Raw genomic sequence first — 27,628 nt, 5'->3', positions numbered from 1 at the left:
CATCTCTGTATAGAGAAAAAAACTTTAAAGATACATACATACAACACGTCACAAAAGAAAGAAATGTATGTATGTATATGTTGTGTACATACATACGTGGTATGACGCATCGGTATCGATTTATCGATAAATTTGGGGGTGAATGGTGGTTCATACGATACGAATTAAAACATCTTATTTTATTACATTATTTAATTGTGACTGGATATTTAGATTGGTTAACGACAGACGACGCGACGCGTGACGCGCTCAGTGGAAACTCAGCCCTACGAGTCCAAGTAGTTTTAGGAACTTTCCCTGTCGCGCGATAGGTGGCAGGGTGGCACGCGAGACGCGTTAGTTATTCTAGTGACATGGAATAAATTTATATAGGATGTTTTGCGCTCGGTAAGTTGGTGGTCGGTAGCGCCTAGTGCCGAATGCGCCGCGATCTATCATCCGCGTCTCGCGAAACAAATTTTTGTAGAGTGGTGGGAGTGGTGTGCGGTGATCGTTTGAAAATTCAAATTCTTCGGGACGATCGCGACGATACTCGACGAGAAGGCGTTCGCTCGTCGAAAAATGTCTGGCGATGTGCAGCCAAGGAAACGGAAGGAAAAACGACGTAAGAAAGGTAAATAAAATGGGCGAGAGCGAGAGAGCGGGCGCGCGTGACATACCGCACTTTCGTAACACGACTCCCACGGTCATACGATATTTTTAGCGCGACGTTTGATTCCTTTATTTTTATCCCCGTGTGAAATCCCTACTATCGACTATATATTTTATATACCTATACCTACTATCGCCGCTGCTCGGCGTGTGTGACGCTTAATTATCTCGATCGTTAATCGCCTCTCGTTTCTCGCATCCGCGCGCCTATAATAATAGCTCGACGTTTGAAAACAATTCGACCGGAGTCTCGCGAATGTCTCGGAATCTCGATCTCGATCGATCGATATTGCGCTTAATTACGCTCTCTCCGCTCTTTACGTTTCTCGCGTATACGCGCAAAATTGCTCGAAATACGCGATACCCCGTTATACTTACGTGCAATCTCGGTCGTGATTTCACGCTCGCAAACTCGACGATCGTCGTCGTCGTCATATTTACGGACATGCATTAAATTGGAACACAACGGCGCGGCGCGGCGCGGCGCGGCGCGTGAGCCAAGGCGGAAAGCCCCGCCGCGCGATATCACCAATCACGGCCGCATAATGCAGTTTTATATTCTTACGAATATCTCTGTCGATCAAGTTCCAAAAATATTCACTCCTCTCGCAGCTCGCAGCTTAAGTCAGCCATTGGCAGCCGCACTGACGACCCGCGGCCCGCGACCATGTGCGCGCCGACTCGCACGACATATATATAATATATTTCATTTCGATTTTCCGATTTTTGTTCGATCATTTTACATCCATATCTATAGCTCGTATACTAGCTTCCTCCATCTTTCGAATATGACACCGCAAGTCGTGACGGTTGATAAATTTCAGATATATCACGATGATATAGTCATTTTCCATTTATTGTTAGAAATACGCGATTGTACGACCGATCGATTCGACGACCGACTGTAATCGTACAAAACAATAATCAATAGTCATATCTTGTACATATACGTATCAATTGCCGCCCTACGCGCATCTCTAAAAGATTAACGTTAAGTGTATGTATCTTACCGCCGCGCGCGTCCCACTATAATAATTTCCGCGCGTAAATTAAATATTATTAGAATCGAATTATAATCTATAAAAAGAAAATCGTTTTGTGCGTGTTTGGAATCTATAGGGGACTGAGGGGCCAAGAGGGCACTTGAAAATATTTCACGCTATGACGATTAACTATTGCCTCGTTATAGTTGATGTGTGTTGCAGGAGATTAGTCTAATTATTGGTTTTGTCGTCATTGGTGTATAGTTCTTGATGCGTATATATTAAGTCTCGGTCGACCCTAGAAAGTTTGGCAAAGCCATTCAAATTACAAAATGTGGATTTTAGTAGCTCCCGAGCCAACCTATCTCTATCTTTAGCTTTTAAAAATAGATTAAACTGTATTATCCAGCCTAAAAGCATCTCTTGTTCAACTATCTTTGAATTTTGTTCTACTTATTCTTATATGCGCATTATCGTGCATCTCTCTCAGATATTTCACGATGCTCGTTTTACACTTTCATTAAGAGGTCTAGGGTAAATTATATTTACCGAAACAATTGCAATAACACACTTATTGTATCTGTGATTTTTAATATTACATTTTTAGACTTTTACTCATATATTAATAAACTTATTTAAAACTTTGAATGTATCCAAGTAACTGAATATAAAAAGCTATACTCTTTATACGTAAATCTTCTATTTAAATTTGGATGCTAGGTACATCTAGTGTCATCTATTTTTCCTATTTATTTCTCCCGCGATACAGGGATAATATTCAACGGTACGGATATAATATAAAATTTCCCTCCCTCTCTCCCTCTTATTCTTCCTCTCATCTTCTTAATTCTAATCAAATTTCGAAAATATTTTCGCTTCTTATCCTCTCGTATCCTGATTTCAAACGCTCTTTAATTTATTACATTTAGATGATGAAGATACTGGGACCCCACCACCTATTTTGATCAGCCCAACTGATACTTCTGCCGAAAATATTACTATTCATATTTATAAAGAGAGCAGCACGGGTGGACATTGGTGTGCACGAATTATATTTTTCGTTTTATTGGCTGTTCTCGCAGGATTAATTGGCATAATAATTTTTGAACATAGAGGGACTACAGATGGTAAATAAAAAAATTATTTTTCGATACACACACACACACACAGTACAATAATTCTAACTCAACTAAACTTAAGAAAAAACTTGTGCTAAAAGTATATGTCTTATGATACATTTTATACTTTTTAAGTTGATACGCCGATAACATCGTCACGTTGGGCAAGTATATTTGAAGGCTGGATAGATGAATCGCCATCCAATCATGGCGATGCATCGTATGAGCCAGAAGAAAAGCTGGAAGTAAGCGAAGAAGCAAAGGAGGAAGAGGAGGAGGAGGAGGAGGAGGAAGAGGAAGAAGGAGGAGAAGAAGAGAAAGTAAAAGTGGGCTACGACAAAGAAAAATCGACAAAAGTTGAAAAAGAAGATGACAGTATAGAAGAAAATACAGAGGAAATTGGCGACGAAGAAGAAACAAAAGAGGAGGAGGAGGAAGAGGAGGAGGAGGAGGAGGAGGAGGAGGAGGAGGAGGAGGAGGAGGAGGAGGAAGAAGAGGAAGATGAGGAAGAGATAGAGGAAGAACGACAAGAAGAAGAGAAAGAGGAGAGAGAACAAGCAAAAGACAAAGAGAAAGCGGAAAAAGATAACATAAAAATTGAAAAGACAGTAGATGGTACGTGAATTGTGCGATATGTTACAAAAATATTTTAAACATGTTTCGTTTTGTCTATTAAAATGATATTTTCAGAGAATCAAAATAAAAAGGAACAAAAAGAAGATGAAGATCGTTCTGAAGAAATTGACGAAGGAAATAACAGTGACGATAATGTAGAACGAGAACTCTATGCTACTGGCATATTGGAAGAAGTTGACGAAACAAATGAGAACGAAGATTTAGACAGGGAAAATAGTATGATGGATCACCCTGATATGGAGCTTGATGAATTTAGTACAGAGACAGTTGACGACTCTGCAGAAGAGAAGAATAATCACGTTTCTGAGGAATTCCCAAGCATACCTGGCGTTAATGAGATTGACGATAATAGTGCTGAACCTCTAGAAGAGGTACATATACATCTCGTTATCTCTATTATTTTTACATATCATTTCATTTGTAACTGTTTCTTTGATTATCTTTCGACATTGATTATTTTATTTATATTAATGATATTTTTTGTCATTAATGCTTTTTTATCAGATAGAAGGTGAAGAGATTGAAGAAGAGAATTTAAATGATGCAGATAGTGAATCCGAAGAAGAAGAAGTTGAAGAAGAACCTACTAGTGGTAAGGAATCATAATCTATAACAAAATACACATTAGCGATACTTTTGAATAATTACATAAATATAGATATAGATATATTATATATGCGTGCTCCTCCATGCTCTTATTTCATTTAATTTCAAATAATATATAATATATAATCCAAGAATATATAATATAGACACCAGTACTATATAAAATATATATGAATAAAATATTAAAATATATATTTGCTTTGTATTAATCACGGTATTTTTTTATAATAAAAAGGGTAGCAATCAGAAATAACATATGGTGGTTGCAGTGGCTGTGAAGTTCGGGGTTGGTGTTGCACTTGTTGTCGCTGCACATTTTGTTCTCGTTAGACGATGGAATAACGGTAAATTTTTCATTACTCACTATTTTATGTCAGCACATTTCTTATAGTTATAACTATAGGATATATTAAAAAGAAAGAGTTTATATCAGATGTGAATTATAAGTTGGAATAATTGTAACATTATCATAATTAAAAAAGGTTAAATTGAAATTTTACAGGTAAGTAAGTTTTTTTTATGAGGACTAATTTATTATAATTAAATTAAGGCATATTTGACGCGCTTGAAGAACAAATATAGAATTAATAAACGACTATATTATATAACAACAACGTATTTATAACATGCAATATCGATCAATTTTTTTAGTTGATATTGGTACTTTTCGTTCTCCGCATGACATAACCGACATACCTGATTTATCAAGACGTGATACAATAATTTCACCTCCTCACCTTAAGCAAGTAATTAAGTCTATTGAGAACGTTGAAAGTAAAACACCTCTACAAGTACAAGTGAAAAATTATGAAGATTTAAGATCCAAATATAATAAGTTGCAAGAAGAAAATATTTCTTTAACTGACTTAACGAAATTAATTCCACAAGATGAAGCAGCACAAGTAACAGAAAGATGGTCAGTTCAAAGCACAACTAAAGAAGAAGGTGCGGTGTTAATATTATATTGTTTTTCCCCATGTGTGTTTTTTTGAATCTCTTGTTGAAAAATTATACAACGGATTGATTTATATTTGCATTTTTTATTATAGAAATCAATATTAGACATGACCAATCTAAGATATCATCTGAGGAAGAAGAAGAAGAAGAAGAAGAAGATTATGAATTAGAAACATCAGAAGGCGAACGTATTTCCGGGATAGAAGAGTACGATGGAGAACAGATAAGGATTAAAGATGAAGATGAACAAGAAGCTGGAGAAGAAGAAATTGATGAGGAGGAGGAGGAGGAAATCGAAAATGTTGACGATTTAGAATTAATAGCTAAACTTGACGCAAAATATGGAAAATTACCTACCCCGCAAGATAGCGAAGTTGAAGAGGAAGAGGAGGAGGAGGAAGAGGAAGAGGAAGAGGAGGAGCAGGAGGAGGAGGAAGAAGAGGAAGAGAAACATAAGATGCCAAAAGAGAAACGTAAATAACAAATTATTAATGATCAACAGTATGATTTTTTATATTTAACAGAACTTTATATGTATTATGATTCTATAAAGTATTTTACTGTCATCGTCATTAGATTAAACATTACTAGTTATAAATAATTGAAATTGAAAATGTGAGAATTAATTAAAATGTACGTATATATATACACACACACACACACACACACACACACACACACACACACACACACACACACACAAATGATTTTTATCAAAGATATTAGACTATTACAAGGATGAGTGAATCGCGAGATTCTATGTTCCACTTAGAAATAAAAAAAACTAATCATCATCTCACAAGGATTGATGTAGTATAAGTCAAGTTGACTGTAAAAGTAAAGAATAGATATTCTTTATAAAATATATCACAAAACTTATTTAAAGACAAATATGATGAAGTAAATTATAACGATATATATAACACAGGACGCCTAGTTATTAATTAATATATTCCTATCTTATAAAAAGGTTAAAAGCAGATGTGTCAAATGATGTTTTTTTTATATATAAAATGATTTATTCGAAATGTTCACAATGCAAGAAAACAATAATATTTTTGATACATATAAGATTATTTTATTCCTTTCTGAAATATTTTCAGCATTTAAGATAAAGAAGTCATATTCTTGGCATAAACTTAAAGAAGACCATTTTCTATCTTTATGTTTTATAATTAATATATACACTCTCTCTTTTCGTCTTCACTGTGTGTATTTAAAAGATGATAAATCATCATATGCGATGCGCGTTAGTTTCGATAATCGATAAAACACCCTATACGTTATGTCATGCTTTCTTCAGAACTGCATGTAACGCGCGCCGTTTTAACTGTCTTGCCACTCAGCATAAAATATATTTTACAATGTAAATTATAATAATTTTATATTGAAATAATAAAGTAGTAAGAAATTTAACTTATATATTTTTGGAAATAGAGGCAAATTAGTTGTATCGAGCAGAGTCGAAATGTTAATCTTCACCTTCTTGGTGTCATATCAATGCATATCTACAAACTGTGACGCATCATAAGACAATAAATGTGAGATCTAAAAAATAATGTCTAAAAAAATAGCGTCCTGCGGAAAAGGTAATTCGTGGCGTATCGTGATTCAATATTTATGTTTATGTCTGTGTTTACGTGGAGAAGGAGATGGCGGACTACAAGCTCTATGTTTAGAGGAAGTACGTGGAGGCGGCGGGGGCGACAAAGAGGGTGATCTGCGCCTTTTTCTGTCACAACGCTCATTAGTGGGCGATCTGCGTGATCCTCTGCCTGAAGAAAAGGAAGGCGATGGCGTACGTCGAATACGAGGAGGGGACGGGGTAACTGGTACGCGTTTTTTATACGGAGATCTTGATCTGCGCTTGCAGCGCGGCGATCTACTGCGTGATCTAAAAATATATTACGAGTACAAATAAATAACGCGACGCGCAATTACTTTACAAATAATATCGACGTAAAAATTTAATAGTATGCTTTTGTTAAATTACATGCAGGCTATACAGAATTACCAATTAAAAATCAGTTAAAAAGTTTGCGTCATAGGGTATCTCTAGAATCTCTAGATTAAATAATATTTCGATTTGTATCGTTAGTACTGTTAGACACCAGATATGATACGGATAGAGAAACAAACGTATATACAAATCTGAGACAGTCTTTACCTATATCTTGTAATTTTTGCCGACGGACTTGACGACCGTCTTCGATCTCTGTAACTAGGAGATTCCGGTGTCGTACTTCGGCTTCGTTTCTTCTCCCTTCGTTTCTCATCATCTCGTTCTTCGCTTTTTATATCCTTCATTTCTCTCTCGCTCTATAGAAATTTTTATTTTATATACGCATGTATGTGATATAATTATACCGGAATGAGTAAAAAAATTATGTTTCTCTTTACCTTTCTTATAAGTTTCTTCCTATAATGTTCCACTTGTGCCTGTATCGTCATACCAGACTTCAACGTTCTTCTACCGCTTTCCAATTCATCTTGATACTGCATGATTTTTACCTCAATCTCACGTAATCTGTTTCGCCTCTCTTCATTGTAATCTCTACCACTGTTAAAGTAATTTTTACGAACATATTTTAACGTACATATAAAATACTACGGAAAGACAGCATTAACAATTGTCAAACAAAAATTGTACCTAGAATCCATACTAGTATCTTGAGAATTGGAATCTTCATTTTGACCTAATTCTTCCCATTTGCTGGTGGTCATTGCTTGCGCCTCGACCTGACGATTGAAAATTGTATGTAAACATGATATCAATTGCTTAATTTACTGAGATGGAAATATTTCGAAACCTGATCAGGATCGACGGTTTCCCATCGTGACGGAACGAATCCAGCTGGCATTGCAGATTTCTTTTCGTCATCCCTATTTCGCGCGTTTGCGCTATCGTCATCATCCATTGGAACACCATCGATATCTTCATCCACTACGGCAAATATATATATGTATATACACGTGTAAATAAAGGATTGTTATTTATTTATATATTATTATATAACTATATCGATATGTTTATTTCAGGAACGCATATGTACTGGGCACTCCGTCAATATCGTCGTAATTTGAAGTTGTTTGAGGTGTGAGACCATGTTTCATGGCACCTTTCAACAAGGCTGCACCATCAAGCGGTACTCCATCCAAATCTTCAGCACCATCGCCATCAACATCGGACAATGGTGCACCATCGATATCTTCATCATTCTCAGGTTCAGGTTCGTCCATCTCAAAAGGAAATTAGAATTATATCATAAGGTTTAATCTATAAAATATTATTACTGTAAATTGAGAATTTACCAAAACAAGTCCTAAAAAAGTATTCTGTAACTTGACCAGAAAATCTCTTGGATACACTGCCCAATCTTCCCACGCTCTGAACATTCGCATAACGCGGACTTTGAATCCTTCTGCTTTTAATCTACTGTCAAACTGCTTGTACGCTTGGTGAACTTCGTTAAAAATGTCCAAAAGGCGCGTCTCAAATCTGTAAAATAAATGAATATAAAATTAATATTACATATGCACGCGTGCATATAATATTAAACACACACACGCGCGCGCGCGTATGTATATATATATATCACTTACGCCTTCCTATAAATAGTGGCATTAGTCACTTTGACTCCGCAGTTATGTAATATGTCAGATATCAAATACAATCTTGCAATTTTTTTATTCACAGGAGTTTGCAGTATTGATAATGACTCTGAAATACAATCACAAATCTCCTCTGCTGCTTCTGCATGCTCTATACAAAACACCATTGCTTCTGCAACTTTTATTCTTTCAGGAGATATGTTTCGCAATAAATCTTCTAAACGATCTCGCTGACTATAAAAAAATAAAACATTTTTCAAAGAATTAATGTAATATAATATATATATATATAAATCACATATAGTGTGAGGTAAAACTTAATGAGCAATTTAGTTCAATTACAGTTTTGATGTATCTTATCTCGATGAATAATTTCATACTATTCTTTGCTCTTACCTATTTGAGAGACTACCTCTCCTGGGTTCTTGCCTTTCTTCCATTTCTATTAATTCGTCTGGCATGCCTTGTGTCCAAGGATTAATCGGCGGTGGTCTCCATACACTTCCACCTTTAAACATTCTAAAATCTTCCGTGTGCCATTCTTTCTGCACATCCCCTTGTAGAATGGAATATAGTTTCCAGCGGTAATAAGTATGCGCGGGAGAATAATTTTCAAATAGAAATCTGAAATTAAAAATGTTCCTGTTAGTTCAGTTATGACAAAAGTACGGGTGTCATACATCATAAGATATATACCTGAACATTGGATTATTCAATTCTCTGTTCATAATCATCGCTTCAAACATTGGTCCTTCTCGAATTACAAATTCCACCATTCTATGTATTAACATGACTAAATTCCTATAACGCACGACTCGATTAAGTATGCATTTGTATTTTGTGTCAATCCCTATTGACACAAAATATTTCATTCTCAACAGAAGCATAAATATTCTTCACAGTTACATACTTACAGATTTGTCATTATGATATTAAAATCAACAAATACCTTTCTGTTGGTATAACCACTTTGACAACAGCATTCTGCAAAACCTTATAGTCCAGATCATAGTGCAACAACGATAGATGACAGGACGTCCCAATCCAAATGCCAAAAGGTACAAATGTGTGGTCACCAATAAATTACCACAACGCAATTCGTAAACATAATTAGAATTGTTATTTTACATGATTAACAAAGATAATTCATAGTATAATATTCTACACTATAAATTAAAGATAAAAATACTCGTTTTTACTTTATCAACAATGTCTTTAATTAAACATATAAAAAGTTCGCATCTGTCGTAAAAAACTTACCAATTTCAATTTTAAAGAAAATATTACCGTTTTCAAGTTCTTTTATTTGTGTATGTGTGTGTGTGTGTGCGTGTGTGTGTGTGTGTGGACGCACACGAGTGTGAATAAAGGAACAGGATTAAATATCTAATTCAAGCTATTAACGTTGAATGGTTCATAAAGGAATATTTTTACCTTTTCAAAGTTTTCCTTTTCCTGCGGGTCCGCGCTCTGGAGGTTGCGGATACGTGGTATCTGAGATTATGTTTCAAAAATGGGTTATACCATTCCAACGTTAAATTAACAAAAGAGTTTATGACAATTTAAATTTTTTAATGTTAAATTGTTTTGAAATATTATTTTATCAACCACATGGAAAAAGTAAACCATGTATTATTATGTTCCTTACGCGATAATCTTATTTCGTGTTTTATTTTATCATTATAAAATCAGTTTATTAAATATATATGTAATAATAATATACTGTGATGCTAATAAGATTAATTTAACCTAAAAATGCTGAATCGATAATTAAACGAAAAATATAAATAGTTTACCAAGTTTTATTCAATAAAATACGTGTATCGAATGTTGGTGAAATCTTAAATGCTAGCTATTTCTAACAAAAGATGCCTTTTTGTACTCCTACCATAATGATCAACACATGTGAAAAGTGTGCAAATGATTAATAAATATTCAGACTGTGATTATTCGCGAGGGTAATATTAAGTAAGAAGAAAACGATATTGTTTAGATATATAGTTGAGCAGTTTATTAATTGCGCTCTTCAAATTGTTCATTTCGTGTACCTTGTGTCTGTCGCGTCGGTGTGGCTGAGCATTAAACGGAAGACCAGATGGAGGTGGTGGCTGTGTGATCTCCATCAAAGCAGGTGGAATATAGATAGGGTAAGGTGGAATTGGTACACTTTTCCCCCAGCCTAATTTCATCTCGTACTGCATTATATCACGACCTACCTCGCCATATTACAGGTAACACGTTTTTAATATTTTTATTGTATAAATCGATTGTAAATTATATTATAGTCACAAATATAATAAATATATTAAAATTAATTTACAGATAAATAAGTGAGCGAAACACATAAAAGAATGAGAAGAAATTGTATAAATTTTTTCAAAATACTCTTGTTATATTCTCACCATTAAGATTTTTCAATGCACGCTCCCCGTCCTTACGACTCATGAATGCAACGAAACCACAATTTCTTTGTCTGGCTTTCTCCTCGTCGCTACGCGGCCACATTATTTTTATACTAGCCAAAGGACCAAACTTGCCGAATATCTCCATTAATTGCTGTTCTGTGATCTGTAAGGACAAAAGAAGAAGGTAGGAGAGTATGATCGATTGTGAATTGCGATACATCGGTATATAGTGTGATAAAATAATATTTCACCTTTGGATTTAAATTTCCCAAGTACAAGTTTGTGGTATTTGGATCACCATTGTCAAATGAACCATCTGTAAAATAAAAACCCTTCAACATATGCTGTAATTACGAGAGAGATAAAGGTGGTAAGAGGAAAAAGATGTAGGAAGGACAAAAGGTTACCCTCGTATATCAGGGCTAAGAGACGGGGATCATCAATGAAGTTATGCAGATTAGCCTTTCGCGGATCCGGAAATGAGGATCTACTACCTACTAAAGTTATAAGCATGCTACATATTTAAATACTATAGCGATAAAGATATATTGCCATATTTTTTTACAAGGCCAATTTTATACAATAATTAGATGAAATGTGTACATCAAGTTATTAAGTGATTTGATGGATGTATTGTTTGATATATGCTAGTATGTACGCGTGGATGCATGCACCAGCACGTGCGTGTATGTGTGTGTAAACACGTATACATACCTTCTACACATTTTAGAGCGGCTAACATGGGATCTTCAGATTGCGCAGATATTACAGTTTTCACCACACCCTTATACTTGTGTCTCTCCTCACGTTCCTCTTGAATCATCTTCAACTCCTCTTTGAATAATTCGAGGTTGCTCTTCTTCTTTTCACCTTCCTTCTTCTTTTTGCCTAGTCTATCTAGTTTTCTTTCGTTTGTTCCAAGTAATCTTGCATACTCTTGAGCTTGTTCAGCAGACGATCTGTTATCGACTAGTTCCGAGATTTTTGACTGTGGCTTATAAAGCTTTCCTTTTTCTCTCGTGTCCTCCTCTACGAAAAGAATAGAATTAATAATTTATATAAAAAGTGTATTTTAAACGTTCATAAATTCTATACTTACGCCTTTTTCCTGCGTCATACGTTCCTGCCTTGACCCAAACCTTACTAGTCGTTTTACTGGGTGTCTCTTGAAAGGTCGCTACAAATTCTTCAAACGCCTGCACGTAACGTTTAAAATATAAATGAAAAATTATGTACAAATGTACAATAACCGGCAAATAAAGAGGAGGCTGGTTATTTACTTGAGCTGCAGCTTGCTCCTGCTCCTTCTTTCGTTGTTCTTCCAATTCCTTTTTACTCAGTGGTCGTTTACCCATTGTACCGATGGAAAAGGCTTTGAGCTTTTGTTCCGCGATTTGCTGTAAATACAGATAATTACAAGTTCAGAATAGAATACACAAGTACGCGTGTCAAACGCGTGTTACGGTCCCAACGTATAAAGCGATACCTTCATCATAGCCTTATCCGCCATTTGTAAGGAAATAGTCTAACCTAGGAAAAAGAAGGAGGAAATTACATAAGTTATCGGCACAAGTTTGATCGACACTATACAAATAAATTCACAAAGGCAAATGTTACATACGAATCAAACGTTATAAATATCCGTCATAAAATTGCGATTCCATTCAACGAAATGTGTGTGTATATAGTGTTGAACAATAGACACTAATAAAATTCCAAATCATTGAGAAATTAATTGGATGGAATATAGCACATATATTCGGCGATCGAACTCTTGCGATAGCGATCAATTTGTAAGAAAAAAAACGTAAAACTCTGTCACGATATCTCGGACAATCGGACAATTGTGCACTCTTTACATACACGAAAAAATAATAAATCAGTAACGTCTCTCTGTGTCTCTCTTTTACAGGGGTCTCAAAGCGACACCTAGCGATTGCTAACGATCACTACGCATAGGGCTGAGTTTTCACGCATCACACGTCATCTGTCGTTAACCAATCTAAACATCCCGTCACAAATAATGTAATAAAATACCAGGTTTTGATTGGTCGTAACGGATGACGCGCGCGTGACTCGCTCAGTGGAAACTCATGCTAGGTCTATAATGCGAGTCGTAAAGTCGTGAATCGTAGACCTCGATTCTCAATTCTCAATTCCCAATTCCCAATTCCCAATTCTCAATTCTCAATTCTCAATTCTCAATTTCCAATTCCCAATTCCCAATTCCCAATTCTCAATTCTCAATTCTCAATTTCCAATTCCCAATTCCCAATTCCCAATTCCCAATTCTCAATTATCAATTCCCAATTTCCAATTCCCAATTCTCAATTCCCAATTCTCCATTCTCTATTCTCCATTCTCCATTCTCCATTCTCCATTATTCTCCATTCTCCATTTTTCATTCTCAATTCTCAATTCTTAATAATTCTCAATTCTAATTATAAATATTTATTATTTATTTTAGAAGTATTAGTATCTGTTATTAAAACCCGATTTTCTATTACTTCTATCCTTTATATAAAAGAAATCTAATTACGACAAATATAGATATCACACCTCTTCCTTCTAGTAAGAATTAATTCATAACTAATTATTATTTCACCGAGAATCTTAAAATCTAATTTGTACAGTAACATGATTCCATAAATAAAACTACTCATTGTCAGTAATAATAAACTCTCGCATTATAGACCTAGCATCAGCCATATATGGTTTCTGCACACGGGACGCGGAAACGCTATGCTATCAAAGGTGTACAGGCAATGGCCGCATTCAGCAGACACAACTGTTGTGTGAGTTTGTCTTATCAATACTCTGCGTTGATTGGATGGTTCTAAAAGTATGAGCCACGCACGTTCGACTGCTACTCAGCGGTTTGGTCTACTAAACGCGCCCAATAGGAATAAAGAATAACACAGGCAACAGATTTTCAACCTATCGGAAGCCATGTAGCAGTGCAGCAATAGAAAACAGACCTTAGGACTCTAGACCACTCTAGACACCGCATGCCGCATACCGCTGACCGCAGCCCCGCAGCTCGCGCAGCTGATCGCGACGTCACATGTGCGTTTAGTTTGCGTTTGTAAAGTAGTTTCGAAATTGTGCGAAATCGAACGTGTCAATTGTCAGTCCATCGGCTGCGTCGGCTGCGATCGGCTGATCGTGCACGAACGACGAAGAAAAATGTATGTTTAATTTTAAGGGATGACGATGAATTGATTCGTGCATGCGAACGACGATGCTTCCAAATGAGGTTAATAACGGCTTTTATGTCGATGGATGTCCAAGTTATCAGGTATCGAATAACGCTCACTAACGTCATTGTCGTTACTCCCCGAAGGTCCTGTCGTAGACGAGATAGTTTGACGTGAGAGAGAGAGAGACGTTACGAGCGCAACTCCGACTATCCCATACGATCCAGAGAGAATGTACTGCCTACAGTGGCTGATTCCGGTGCTGCTCATCCCGAAACCCGTGAACCCAGCGCTGCTGCAAACCCACGTCATGTTCATGGCACTTTATCTAATCGGGTTCTTTCTGGAGCGCAAGCCCTGTACCATCTGCAGCCTTGTATTTCTCGCCGCCGTCTTCCTCATCTGTTACAGTGGAATAGGCAATTGCCTACTCTGGAGTACAAATTGCGACACAGTAAGATGCGACAACGGCTAAGATCCGATTGCGTTTAACTCGATAACATTTAGAGAATTATCCCCTTATCGGTTTTTTTTCCATTGCGTGTGCGAGAGAGAGAGAGTGTGTGTATGTGTGTGTGTGTGAGTTAACCATTCTTCCCTTCTCTCCTCTTTTTTCGTATCCTTTCCTTTCCTCTCTTCTTTTCTCTTCCCCTTCCTTCCCCTCTCCTCTTCTCTCCATGCTGCATAATATACGAAATTATTTTTTGTTCATGGTGTGAGAGAAAGCGATAAATTGTACAAGTAGCCTTTAGTTTCTAGATTTACCAAGATTAGCTTCCCATATCAAAAATTTCAGTCGATCTACGATGTAATGTTCTATTGGACATTTGTATACTATATACTGAATGTACATATATAGAGTTGAAATCACAGAATTCCGAACAAGCAAAAATGTGATACGATGTATTTGACGATATTCATATGTAGTTTCTAGAGTTTTGTCGCAATTGTTGGCTGGAGTAAAGTAAATTTCCAGATTGTAGCGCGATTGCAGCTTGTATTCCTTAATATATGAAAAAAATTAAATTTCTCATATTAATAAAACTTCCTTGTTACGATAAAACGGAAACCGAAGATTACGCTGCCAATGGCATATTCGATATTCTTTTTATATTTTATATAGTTTCTAGATACAGTTCTTATTCCAGTGTCTGTTCTACTCGATTCTAAATTACGATTACTTTTTCGAATGGGATCCTAGATTCTTCCTTATGCGATATATGTATTAAAAAGGAGAGATGTACATACATTGATAATTACACAGAAGCGGAACTTATTTTCTTAAAATCGCTTGCTTTAAGCTTGAAGTAATACGTAAAATGATTATTCGATTAAAGTTAGGCGCAAAATATATGGATAATTTTAATTTTGTTAAATACTTCCACTGAGTGTTTAATAAGATGTGTATTCGCACAATACGTTTATACCAAAGTGATAAGCGATAATGTACGAAAAGCAAAGCGTCTTAAAATTTAAGATGCTACTTATTAGTGAAACCTCCAAATCTGGCAAATTTTGTTCATCTATTATAGAAGTAAATACCTAGGAAATGTCGATTGGTTTACGGCAGGCACATATAACGACACTATTAAAACTGAAATGACAAACATTACAACTATTACATTACATTAACTTTTACCAAGTGAGTGTTATGTAGACTCAAATTTCTCAAATAATAACTTGTCAAATCTGATCCAACTTAAGTATAGGGAAATGGAAAGTGAGGCTGAGGTGAGATTGAGAGGGGATAAAATACGATGTGAAATGTGTATCTTTCGTATCTGTCTCTTTTTATCGTTGATTTTATATTGTCAGAAATATAAATAATATTTATTTTGTAATTCATGTGTCTCATAAACAGAAATTTAAATGATACACAAGTTCTGTGCTATAATTTATGATTGTAAATTTACTTGTTATCCGTAATATTAATATAATATCTAATTTAGCATAAGTAGCGTTACCATTGTAAATATCGATAGTCATGGTAACCAAAAATTATCCATATAATAGCTCATGAATATAGATGAAAATTGAATTAAAGCTCATGTCAGTCAAATCTTTTATATCTGTCTTTGAAGCGTATATGCGAAGGTCAATTATCTTCCTGCATCTATCATGTAAGCTTATATTGTAATACTTTGACATACTTTGACGAAGTACTTTGTCCTTGGCAGAGTTGCAATAATTATAACGACTTTAGAAACATTTTTATTCGGATTTGAGGAAAAAGCTTGACTAAAACTTTGAAACTATACAAAAATTGTTTATACTTGATATATATGCACAAATAATCTGTGATGACTTTGATTGGAAAGTCTCGATTAAACATGATTGATTTATTCGTTCATTAAAACAGGTCTAATTTACAAATGTGCTGTAACTTTGCTAAAATACTACTCTCCGTAATCATTGCTTCCATGTAAAATATAAATTGAGAAAATTTATATAAAGAAATAAATATAAAAAGAGCTGTAGGGTAGGTTTTTAATATATATCGTGAGTAATAAAGCTCCCGCCATCAACCAAATGATCGTTCCTTTTCCTTCAGTGTATAACATACGTTACAAACGTATTGATGAAAGTGCGATTCGCACTTGGGTGTCAAAATAAAAACTTGAAAATCATCAGTCTTGTTTCTCAGAACACATTTATTTCATAATTTTATTTGAGAAAAAAAAATTATTGAAGGGCTTTTCCACGACCAAAGCCACCGCGGAACTCGAGATCGCCCGTACCGGCACCAACATCGGCCTTCTTGTCACCAGCACCTGGAGGACCGCCCGGTCCTCGTCTATATCCCGCACGATCTTCCGTTGGTCTCGAGCCTTCGCTTCTAGTTGCGGCGGGTCTCGGTCTCGTAGTCTCGGATCTCGGTTGTTTCTTAAGGGTGGAGGGCACGATTTCAGGTGGCAGATGTAAGTATCCACGCAGGTATTCAATACCATCGTTTGTAAGGTACCAATAGAAATGTCTCCATGCAAATTGTTCCTTTACATATCCTCTAGACTTCAGCGACTAAAAAGATGAATGGGTAAAGTGAATCAATATACACACACACACACACATAGGGGCGCGTTTCGTTACTCGCATTATGCGCATCATGCGAGTAACGAAACGCCGTCATACTGGAAACGTCAACCCACATTAATCTACAAACTAATAATAATGCAACAGGATTTTACTTTATATGCATAATGTAAAGGAAACAGTAAAAATTTTTACCTGCATAGCCTTGATGACTTGAAGATTGGGAATATTTTCTAGTTCTGGATGTTTCGATGCATGATAATCCTTCTTTGCTACCATGACTCCCTCCTTGAAAAGGTACTCGTAAATAGCCACACGATTCTTCTTTGGCATCAACATTCTATAAATAACAATAATGAAAACAATCTAATATATATAGTATTATAGTTCTACTATAATATAACAAGGATTACGTGGCAATTCAAAATACATCACAAACATCAGAATGTGCACTCTTTAAGGTTAGGTAGGTATCGCAACAACAAAATACAACCCTCGTGCGCGAATACAAATACATATTTTATCAAAAAAGTTATCGCGTTTCAAAGTTACGTTCTGCGTAGCTATAATCTTGAATTACAAAAAAAAACGGACGAAATAGAGATTTTTGAGATTGAAGAAAAATATGAATGAGTACACAGTACACAGTATGAACACGCAAATATTCCGTGTAATAATATGTGAAAACTGGATGCAATAAAATATACTTGACTTGTATAGATTATGGATTTCGATGAACTTTCCGTTTTTTCGTAATTCTTAATAAATAGGCAGGATTAAAACGGATATCGTAGGAAACTCAACGCACTTGATGACTCTAGCGTGCGCCTCTTCTCGGAAAGACTCGAAAGAGTCTCTTCGCTCTTTGCTTCGCTCGCAAACAATATCGATTAGCGTTACGTCTCAATATCGATTTGCGATATCTTGAATTATTCGAGACTATGCACTATCGCACATAGAAAACTCGTCTGATTGGTTCAGGCCAAAATAATGGGCGCGTTCGGCAGACCAAGCCGCTGAGTAGCAGTCGAACGTGATTGGCTCTTACTTTTAGAACCAACTAATCAACGCAGAGTGTTGATAAGACGAACTCAACAGTTGTGTCTGCTGAACACGGTCAATGACGATGCGCATGCGCAGTACGAATCGGCGCGAACCACAAAAATGGGTCGAATGAACATACTGGTTATACTGTACTTATATTTATTTAGATTATACTATTATTTAGATTATTAATCTGTGCTTATACTGTGGCCAAGGCCCTTATCTGTTCCAAACAGTTCCAAACAAAGTGGAACGATTGAAAACTATGTATGTATGTATGTACCTATCGATCCGGTTCCAGTTTTTGGCCAACATTCTCGCTTATTGAATATTATATACTCATAAAAAGCAATTTTTGGCGAAATAAAATTCTTGCAAAAACACGAGGCATGTTTGTTAGAATTATTAAGGATGTGATACGAGTGCTCGGTCAAGCTTATAAAGAGTTCTCAGTAGAATCGACAATACATGGATTCAAATATACGACTTTAGCTAAAACAAAATTAGAGAGGTATTTTATATATATATCTAGTAGTAATAAAAGTTATTGCACGATTCATTAATGTAAATCAATATTATATCGTTTGAAATTAACGAGTGATAGTTTCGCGAATGTATTGTAAGTACCACTCCATTTAATTTATATCACGATTTTATTCTCCTATAATTTAATATCGATTCTCATTGTCAGTCGATTTCTCGTTAATCAGTGATTCAGTTTATTCAAATAATCTCAAATGATTTTTGCAATAACACCATATATCTCTCGCACGTGTATGTACATGCGCACTTATCGTTAGATCCATCTGGATAATCATTCTGTTATTATCATCTCTGGCTGCTGGACGATTGGCGAGCTTATACTACCAGAGACATCAGTCTGCTAGTATCACTACCCTAATAATCAGTTCTCATTATTCGACCGCCATGCTGGAGTTACCTGCGTTAACTTTGTGCCACGGTGATATCGCAATGACGCACAGAGTGGTTCCTTACCTGACGTCGCAGAAGCGAATGTAGGCGATTAGTAGTTTAATATAACTGTTTCTTATCAGTCAATGTCAACGAGCGAGACCGGTAAAAGGAACGGGACATTTTTAGATACATGCCGCAAGGCCTGACGAGGGCTGACTTTCAAAATTCAATTAAACACTTACGGGAGGCGATCTATCCTAAGAATTATTTTCCCGTCGAATTTTGGATAAATTGCAAGAGATTCTCTCGGCGAATCGGCTCTCACTATTGGAACTTTTTGATAATGTCAACGCAAACTGTAACGATTTTCTACTGATGTGTCAACTCGAAGGATTAACTGTCCCTTGTTCGGAACTCATAGAGCCTGTAATTACTCCTTATGGCATTTGCTGTGCCTTTAATTACGAGTATTCTCGCGAAAGGTTGCAGAGGTAATTTAAACAGATACAAAATAACAAAAGAGAGTGCTATGTATATATATAATTTTATCATATATCGAGAGAATGATTTATTAACCAAGTAAAGTTTGAATACTGAAAATCTTTAAACGACGACTGCGACTTTGGAGAGGCAATTGTGTCGAGTGTTATCCAAGAAGGATGCTACATGTAATACAATAATTTGTATTACACGTAGCAAGTAAATCCTTAATTTTTACTTGTAAAGTTTTAGTTACGGACAGGAACGAATGTTTTACTCAAACTAGGATTAAAGTCATTATAGGATCAGAGAGCTTTCTTTTGTATTTTTTCTATCGGTAAGTTTTGAAACAGTTGTACGGTGGAAATTCACCGAGATTAAATTTGAGGGTAATTTAGGTTTCTTATAAATTTTCAAAAATGTGTCTACTATAATTAATAATTATTTTAATTGCCATCATTGTTATCCTCTGTATAATTTAAGCTCTCATTGGACTTACATTCTTTCGTTATATTCTCATTACGAATTTTTGGAATACTCGTAGATCTTGTCTTCTTATGTTTTGTCCTCGTATCTGGTTTCATACATATTCTGTGTCCTTTTAAAATTGGCCAGTTATGCTTCTCCCTCAGATATTTTGCTGCTATTTGAATATCTTCCATTTTAGCTATCGCGCTTCTACGCATAACATAAAATGTATTACATGTACGACACAATCTTGACAAGCATTTTGTGTGTGGTGTGTGTGTGTATTACAGCAATGTTAGAAACTTACTAAACGAGTTAAATAAATTGTACCTACCTAAAGTCCTTGTTGTAAGATGGTAATAAAGTAACGCGAGCACACCCAGGAAGGGCACTTCTTATTTCATGTGATTTCGTACCATTTACTATATTTGAGACAAATACCCTGTATAAGTATACAACAGAATTATTAATAATCTTGCGAAATAAAGTTATGATTCAAGTATAAATATTCTTACGTTTGTGTCACTTGGATATCTGGTTTGATCTCGGGTATAAAAATCTTTTTCTTTATCTTCTTGGTTTCTGTTCTAAATGCCAAATCAGAGAGCGGTTGAATAACAACTCGTTTGCTATTGTTGCCTACAGCCGTTTTACCTCTTGCGAGTTTATAGTTCTTGTTTTTTTCCTCCACGGTAGGAAAGACTACGTGACATGATCTACTAGATTGTCGTGGTAATTTTACGTGAAAATTACCCACAAATAAGCATTCAACATCTTTTTTATCCTTTATTACGTGGGGAAGACGTACATTTAACGTTCGTTCTCTTCGTTCTTTCAATTGAGACAATTTCCGAAAATTACGCATAACCTAAAAGTGATTACGGTTATTTGTCTTATAACTGTAAGAATGTTGGAAATTAAATGCTTCGGAAAAAATTACACGAATGAGATAAAACATAAACGTATGTATATATGTGATATATAACATAATTTGGAATAAGATTACACTTACGATTCTTATTTAAGGATAACCTCTTCTTTTACAAAGCGACCTCGTGTCAACCATAGAATAGATATACGTAAGCATTTAAAAGGCCATCGCACACATAAGCGTAGCATGACCGCTAAAAACCAATGAGCATCCAGCATGAAGTCGCCATATTAATTTACATATAAGATGCTCAATGGTCCAGCGGTCTTATGCTATTATATGCAAATTATATGAAAAAGAATAATGAATAATTGAAAAATATTCAATTTGCTAACTCTACGGCAGTTCACAACCCGCTCGGGAATAATACACCTTATTTTTCATCGGTGATTTATCTTTACATATGGCTCCGTGGCTCATGGCTCGAGTCAGGTACTTCATATTTCGATGACGTGCGAAACTTGTATTTTCGATCGACGTACGTCTCCATGGGAACCGGAGTAGAGTCTGTTTATATCATGCATGTTTAACCTCGCGCCTCGCGTCGCACAAAAAGTTGTGTGCAAACATTGCAGGAATTCGCGAAGATATTAACGCTAATTTCTACAGAGTGTCAAATATCGTGAAACGTCGTAAAAGTGCCACACGTAATTTATTGCGATGATGAAGACATTGATTTTTACGTTATTTTTGATCAACTTTTACGTCGCACGTTGCCAGGACGTTGACATCGACGAGAATGGTTACGTAGTTTATTGTCCTTGTATGGGTAAGAGAGATTTCGATTTTTATCATACCCACGACATCGTTCGACATGATAATAAAACTCCGATTCTCATTTCAGGACGCTTTGGTAATCAGGCAGATCACTTTTTAGGAGTTCTAGGCTTCACCCAGGCCTTGAATCGTACCCTGGTGTTACCGCCGTGGGTCGAATATCGGACGGGAGAGACGAGATCTGTGAGCACAGAATCTGCGATGTAATGTAACGTCATTCGCAAATTTTACATAGTGACATCTAATATTCAATTCTATTTTCAGATACAAGTACCGTTCGATACCTATTTCAATGTTTCCCAAGTACAAAGCTGCCACAAAGCGATATTAATGGAGGACTTTATGAGAGATGTCGCGCCAAAGATATGGCCACCCGAAAAAAGAATATGTAAGCTCTAATGTGGATTCTCTTGAAAGCAAGATACGTGGAGCTTTAATGTCAATTTTTTTTTTAAAGAAAGATAAACTCTTCGTTCTTCCTCAGCTTTTTGTTACGAGGCTCGCGTGGGGAGCAACGGAACGTCCTGTAATGCGAAACATGGGAATCCATTTGGTCCCTTTTGGGACACGTATAATATAGATTTCGTTAAATCAGAATTTTACAAACCGCTCCATTATTACGATGCATATTACACTCGTGCGAGGCAACAGCAGTGGCAGTGGTATTATCCACCTGAAACTTGGCCGGTACTAGCGTTCACAGGCGCACCTGCCAGCTTTCCAGTTCAGCCTCTGAACAAGCCTCTGCAGAAGTGCCTCAACTGGAACAACGACATCCTGAATAAAGCGAAGGCGTTTATAAGGGAAAAATTGCCAAGGGGCGCGTTTGTCGGCATACATTTGCGAAACGGGATCGATTGGGTATGTGATATTTGCTGTACATATTTTTATACGGATAATATGTAATGTTAATAGCATGTTAACATCCTATGGAAAATAATAGTTTTCTATTTGTTATGTATCTGGTTTTCAGGAACGCGCTTGCGAACATATACCGTCCGCGCCGGATCTTTTCGCCGCTCCTCAGTGCCTTGGTTACCAAAACGAACGTGGCAAAGCAACTCTATCGATGTGCTTGCCGTCGTTCGATACAATAATAACTCAGCTGAAGCGTGTTATCCGCAGCAGCAAAGATATTAAGTCTGTGTTTGTGGCATCTGACAATGATTACATGTTGGATAGACTTGGAGAGGCCTTGTCGCGTATGAAGGTAAGCTTACAAATATTCGTCATTGATGAATGAGTGCTAATATGTCATCGTTCCCATATAGATATCGGTGCACCGGCAGGAACCGCCGGTATCCGCACATTTGGATCTGGCGATTCTCGGAAGGTCTAATTATTTCATAGGAAATTGCATTTCTTCCTTCACCGCTTTCGTGGCCAGAGAAAGAGAAGTCAGAGGATACCCGACATTCTTCTGGGGTTACCCTCCCAGAACCAGAACGGAACTGTGATATTACATTTTGTAACATAATACTTGCCAAATGCGCATAATCGTCAGTTTTTTTTTTATAAGTTTTTATATTTATACATTATACTGAATTGAGTAATTGCACAATGAGATTAACGTATGTTTATTGTGAGAAAATACAATTGTGACATGTTTCGGATCTCCAGTATATATTTCGCAATAAAAAGTTTATAAGAAACAAGTCCGCTTGACTCGAGCATCTCGAGTTTTTGTTTATCGTCGTATATACATATATAAAAATATCAACTTCGACACTTCCATTTCCTATCGCAATAAAATTGCGGAGTCTCTCTGCACTTTTATTCACTTCCTATCTCTCGCATGTCTGACAGTGTCTGTTGCAAAACGCGAGCAAACTCCCTCGTGTCAGTTCCGTTGCACGATTTGAACGACGAGCAGGCAAATAGAATGTCCTTCGGTCGCGGATTGTAGCAGCAGCCGTAACCATCGGGAACAACTGGTCCGTAGCACATGAAAGACGCTGACTTATATGGCACCTTTGAATCACAAAGTTATATCGATTAGCGTAAATGTGCATTTATCTTTTCTCGTTAGAACATTTTCACGCTTCAGTCTTTCCAAGGAATTTCTTTACAACTTTGAATTACCTGACTCGACGTTAAATTGAAGTATGTACTTCTGGTGTAACCAACATCCTTGTACAATTCTGGGAGCTCCATTCCTTCGCTTTTCGCAATCATTTTTAAGCCGAACAAATGCCGATCGACACCTTGTCCTGTCGCAGCCTATACAAAAAGAAACATCAATTCTGAAGTTTTTGCGTATTAAAAAAATTATGATTAAAAATGCATTGTGAACCAAGAACGATTGTCTTACTTGTGCAGCGAGTTCTTTATGAGCATTTATAGCTCTGATCATCACTTCCTTCTTTTGCTGTTTGCTCTTACATTCCTCAGGAAGCATTACTTTTGCAAATTCAACAGACTCGGTGCTAGTAGATCTGATGCACTCGGTTCTGGCATTTATGAATCTTCGTAATGCTGCGCTTTCGTAATGAGCTGGCGCCTTCCTTTGTAAATTATAGAACGTCACTTGCATCGCGATCTGGATAAAACTATCGGGACTCAGTTTAATCGCTTTTATAGCGTCCGCGCCGAATTTTTCGAATGTAAAACATTCCATGTCTATGTCGTCGGAGAGTCTGAAAAATTACAAGTATTATATTTCCGACAGTACTGGTGTAAGGTAATCGTAAAGAGGCAATCAACCTACTTATCTACTGTATCGGTAGCTACCTCGATCGCACAGTCTATAACGTCGTTAGTTTCGAACTTCAAAAGTTCCGGTCTCGGAAAATCCGCAGATCTTCCGTCTCTCGCGCTATTTTCTCTTGTCGCTCTGGAAACAAATTGAGATTTTTTTTATTAGCGTCCCATTAAAAGGGCAGCTTATGTAGCAAGTATTATTTAATTATTTACATATATTTTAATACATAATCATGAAGAACAGCAACCGGAACTCCCTCGCATGGACTGTGTTCATATTCCATGCCAATGTAACCATCGGCGGATACTATGTACTGTAAAGATGTGTCCCTTGTTTATCTCGGCATCAAAAGATAATTGTTTTAAAATATTTAAAACCGTTGAATTTATTTATAATAAATATTAGTCAGATATTTCACCTGCACAGTCTTGTCGTGCCACCTGTTACCAGCGTTTACGCAGCTGCTGTAGCCTGTCATAGTTTGAACCGCTCTGACCGAGGCATTATTCTTCTCCTTAAAAGCGTCTTTAGGTAGATCCTTATCGAGACACAATATAAACAAGGAAGATTCTATATCCTTGATTATATTCTTATTGTTACCCAGTTCTGAAAATATATAACGATAACAATTCAAGTTAAAGAATTAGAAATTATAAAAAAAATTGCGCAGTTTGAAATAATGAAATGCAAATTATACGAAGGTAAAAAAAACGAAAAGAAAAGCTAAACTGAAATAAACCTAAAAGTAAGCCGTAGTCCTTCGCCCAAGTGTCTCTGTCATTTCCAGTTAAAATTCCTACAGGCTTCCCTCGAGTACACGAACGATCTGCTATATCTTTTACGGCAGCCACGAGCTTGCCCTCACTTAAAATGCCGTTTTCATCGACAACACAAAGTTTAAAGAACTGTAATATAGACGGAATATAACCAGCTATATGGTTTCATCAGGCTGATTATACTTACATTATTATTGCTTATGACTATTATGTGTTTAGCCTCATCTGTGTGCAATAGTTTATCGATTACTTTGTTAGGCTGCCTGTGCGTGCCGAGTATCATGCCGTAAGGCTGCATATCAAGTGGATCATTGCGAGCCATCTCTTGTATCATCTTTTCACTGCAGTGCATGATTGCGAATGAATATCACAAGAAATAAAAAAAATATTTAAATTGTAAACTGTAGAAAACTCACCTCTTGACCATCTCATTGTAATTGCACACTGCAGCTACGAGACGCGCCGCGTACACATACACGTCATCTGATCGTTGGAAAATAACAGGTGGCCCGACAGTTCCAGGACTGGAATGCACGATCACGGGCAAGCGGTATCCTAAGTATGCAACTTCCAGCCACCATTCTTTCATCTAAAATAAGTTGACGCAAATTTGTATTATTATTCGCCTAATATTTGAAAAAATGTACCCAATTATAGATATATATATAAGTACCCAATTATCGGTATTTTGATATCTCTCCAATAATTTAGCGTGCAACCGAGGTCCCGCGCCCGTGTGGCTTATAAATTCACCGACAATCCTCTCCGTATTTTTATATTCGTTGTCAGTCAACAGTGGCTTTAAAGATCTGTAATGAATTATGAGAGTAACAACATTTGAAGATAAAAAGTCATACAGACGTGTCGTACCTCAAGTAACGTTCCGCAGTTTGCTTGAGATCAGGAACAGGTTGCTTCGGGATCGGTTGCTTATTTAGGTTTAACGTTGTTATAGGTGCTCCACGAAGAACGGATGGTGTCCTACGCAATCCATTGTAGACCTGTTAATTCAATCAATTTCATTGAACAGCTCGAATCTTCTTTCAATGAAAAATACACGTACGTACTCACCGTATACTTTGACACATTGGAGAGTACTTTGTACATAGCTGGCTTCTCTAGAGAACTCGAGCCTAATCCCACTGTACCGCTAAAGAACAGAAACAAACAGGTATTATCAGGACATTTCGGAGACAAACGGTATCGCGGATAACAACGGTAATCGTGAAATAAACGTTATCGCGTGGGAAGTATCCAATGGAGCTCACTGTTCGTCGAGATATATGTCTCACGCTCTACCGAGTGTCAAAAGTTTCAAGAGTATCTCAGCAGTTATGTGTCACACCCACACATATGCTAAACGTGCATGTGCATACAAACATACACACGTGGTCTGTCTAAATCAGTACGCGCGGGGGTAAGTGATTTGTGTGATGATAGTCAACGCATCGACGGAGTATATTGCTGTAAATTGTCACCAATTATGTCACGGACATTGGACCGGCCAATTGCAACAATTGAGATACGCTTGTGTCGCGTGTCATCCGAAGAGAGTATTCAGAATTATTTTTAACAATGTATATATACATACGCGTCCATATGGCGAGTCCTGATGCCAGGTAAAAGGAGTAAATGTACGTTGTACGAAACTGATCGAGACTGCAGGTAAACTATGTTCTGTACGCTGGTCAAAGCTCAATTTGCGGCAGAAACATGAGTGCTTCACGACTCTCTTATCTTTGTACGTATATGTGCAATGTATATATGTAAGTAGGAGTATGTGTAGATCCCTCTCCAGTCGTATTCGATAAGAAAGAGCGACTACCGAAGTCGACGACTTGAAGTGTCAACGACCATTAGCGACTGTAAAGCAGTCATGAATATTAATGAGATCGAAACCGGTTTGCTATGTTTTATTTATTTGTTCCAATCGGCTGCGATGTCGAATGAACCAATATACCTGCAAAATAATATTTTAATAAATAACTAGATATATTTAAAAAATAAACAAAATGTCATGTATGTACGAAGAAGTTCCTATAGGTTCGTCAAAATTCATTATAATAAACTAACGTTTGCGTAATCAGTTCCTACAGAATCAAGCCACTTTTTGAAATTGTCTCTAGAGATTTCTGGGGTTATACGCGAACTTAATACGTATGGACTGAAGCTAGTGACGGTCCCCTCCTCTTTCCTTCGGGAAAACTGGCAATTCTGGGCATTGCTGGAGCATAAAACGGAAAATGGGGAATCACTGATGTCGCGTTCACTCCGCTGCGACACAACGGCTCCTGCAAATGTTAGCGCGGAATGACACCGAGAGCACGTGCTGCTTTTCGCT

General features: G+C 36.6%; 6 protein-coding genes and 1 pseudogene across 14 annotated transcripts; 4 read left to right on the top strand and 3 right to left on the bottom strand.

The window, feature by feature from the left end:
• The first annotated feature begins 387 nt into the window (after positions 1-387).
• LOC112452088 (glutamic acid-rich protein-like) lies at positions 388-5,874 on the top strand. 3 transcript variants are annotated; one of them, XM_025012135.1, is made up of 8 exons: positions 388-613; positions 2,564-2,761; positions 2,888-3,367; positions 3,443-3,759; positions 3,893-3,980; positions 4,264-4,338; positions 4,883-4,939; positions 5,044-5,874. In XM_025012135.1, exons 1-8 carry the CDS (start codon positions 562-564, stop codon positions 5,430-5,432), a joined length of 1,656 nt encoding a protein of 551 aa, XP_024867903.1. In that variant the 5' UTR covers positions 388-561; the 3' UTR covers positions 5,433-5,874. The 3 variants fall into 3 exon arrangements, with proteins under 3 accessions (XP_024867903.1, XP_024867902.1, XP_024867904.1); XM_025012134.1 differs by having other exon boundaries at positions 4,646-4,939; XM_025012136.1 differs by lacking the exon at positions 4,883-4,939.
• A 150-nt stretch (positions 5,875-6,024) lies between these two features.
• On the bottom strand, positions 6,025-12,853 carry LOC112452087 (U2 snRNP-associated SURP motif-containing protein). 3 transcript variants are annotated; one of them, XM_025012133.1, is made up of 20 exons: positions 12,590-12,853; positions 12,455-12,498; positions 12,249-12,365; positions 12,068-12,164; positions 11,683-11,997; positions 11,220-11,284; positions 10,966-11,131; positions 10,612-10,775; positions 9,998-10,057; positions 9,513-9,556; positions 9,260-9,364; positions 8,960-9,187; positions 8,555-8,797; positions 8,264-8,450; positions 8,071-8,191; positions 7,762-7,895; positions 7,602-7,690; positions 7,352-7,511; positions 7,119-7,270; positions 6,025-6,845 (listed from the first exon to the last, which is right to left on the bottom strand). In XM_025012133.1, exons 2-20 carry the CDS (start codon positions 12,476-12,478, stop codon positions 6,563-6,565), a joined length of 2,754 nt encoding a protein of 917 aa, XP_024867901.1. In that variant the 5' UTR covers positions 12,479-12,498; positions 12,590-12,853; the 3' UTR covers positions 6,025-6,562. The 3 variants fall into 3 exon arrangements, with proteins under 3 accessions (XP_024867901.1, XP_024867899.1, XP_024867900.1); XM_025012131.1 differs by having other exon boundaries at positions 6,026-6,845; positions 8,005-8,191; XM_025012132.1 differs by lacking the exon at positions 9,998-10,057 and having other exon boundaries at positions 6,027-6,845; positions 8,005-8,191.
• A 1,146-nt stretch (positions 12,854-13,999) lies between these two features.
• LOC112452080 (bladder cancer-associated protein) lies at positions 14,000-14,772 on the top strand. Of its 2 annotated transcripts, none has more exons than XM_025012117.1 (2): positions 14,000-14,156; positions 14,312-14,772. In XM_025012117.1, exon 2 carries the CDS (start codon positions 14,398-14,400, stop codon positions 14,638-14,640), a length of 243 nt encoding a protein of 80 aa, XP_024867885.1. In that variant the 5' UTR covers positions 14,000-14,156; positions 14,312-14,397; the 3' UTR covers positions 14,641-14,772. The 2 variants fall into 2 exon arrangements, with proteins under 2 accessions (XP_024867885.1, XP_024867884.1); XM_025012116.1 differs by having other exon boundaries at positions 14,000-14,224.
• Positions 14,773-16,796: 2,024 nt separating this feature from the next.
• Positions 16,797-21,184, bottom strand: LOC112452078 (40S ribosomal protein S10). Of its 3 annotated transcripts, XM_025012115.1 has the most exons (5): positions 21,115-21,184; positions 20,618-20,970; positions 20,437-20,544; positions 17,391-17,535; positions 16,797-17,183 (listed from the first exon to the last, which is right to left on the bottom strand). In XM_025012115.1, the coding sequence occupies exons 2-5, from the start codon at positions 20,965-20,967 to the stop codon at positions 16,848-16,850; spliced, it is 939 nt and encodes a 312-aa protein (XP_024867883.1). In that variant the 5' UTR covers positions 20,968-20,970; positions 21,115-21,184; the 3' UTR covers positions 16,797-16,847. The 3 variants fall into 3 exon arrangements, with proteins under 3 accessions (XP_024867883.1, XP_024867880.1, XP_024867882.1); XM_025012112.1 differs by lacking the exons at positions 20,437-20,544; positions 20,618-20,970; positions 21,115-21,184 and adding an exon at positions 18,004-18,108; XM_025012114.1 differs by lacking the exons at positions 20,437-20,544; positions 20,618-20,970; positions 21,115-21,184 and adding an exon at positions 17,908-17,997.
• Positions 18,541-20,083, top strand: LOC112452079 (annotated as a pseudogene).
• Positions 21,185-21,472: 288 nt separating the features above from the next.
• Positions 21,473-23,512, top strand: LOC112452082 (GDP-fucose protein O-fucosyltransferase 1). Its single transcript, XM_025012120.1, has 6 exons — positions 21,473-21,802; positions 21,878-21,993; positions 22,075-22,198; positions 22,295-22,671; positions 22,784-23,020; positions 23,082-23,512. Exons 1-6 carry the CDS (start codon positions 21,694-21,696, stop codon positions 23,265-23,267), a joined length of 1,149 nt encoding a protein of 382 aa, XP_024867888.1. The 5' UTR covers positions 21,473-21,693; the 3' UTR covers positions 23,268-23,512.
• LOC112452081 (carnitine O-acetyltransferase-like) lies at positions 23,372-27,444 on the bottom strand. 2 transcript variants are annotated; one of them, XM_025012118.1, is made up of 14 exons: positions 27,361-27,444; positions 26,879-27,247; positions 26,359-26,437; positions 26,158-26,288; positions 25,961-26,096; positions 25,704-25,876; positions 25,475-25,628; positions 25,251-25,416; positions 24,930-25,117; positions 24,724-24,824; positions 24,518-24,643; positions 24,122-24,446; positions 23,893-24,030; positions 23,372-23,781 (listed from the first exon to the last, which is right to left on the bottom strand). In XM_025012118.1, the coding sequence occupies exons 2-14, from the start codon at positions 26,884-26,886 to the stop codon at positions 23,584-23,586; spliced, it is 1,923 nt and encodes a 640-aa protein (XP_024867886.1). In that variant the 5' UTR covers positions 26,887-27,247; positions 27,361-27,444; the 3' UTR covers positions 23,372-23,583. The 2 variants fall into 2 exon arrangements, with proteins under 2 accessions (XP_024867886.1, XP_024867887.1); XM_025012119.1 differs by lacking the exons at positions 26,879-27,247; positions 27,361-27,444 and adding an exon at positions 26,556-26,847.
• Positions 27,445-27,628: the final 184 nt, after the last annotated feature.

This window comes from Temnothorax curvispinosus, unplaced genomic scaffold (assembly GCF_003070985.1).
Source record: "Temnothorax curvispinosus isolate PA1 unplaced genomic scaffold, ASM307098v1 QBEX01002937.1, whole genome shotgun sequence".
In the NCBI taxonomy this organism is placed as follows: domain Eukaryota; kingdom Metazoa; phylum Arthropoda; class Insecta; order Hymenoptera; family Formicidae; genus Temnothorax; species Temnothorax curvispinosus.
This window is presented reverse-complemented; position numbering and strand designations above follow the sequence as displayed.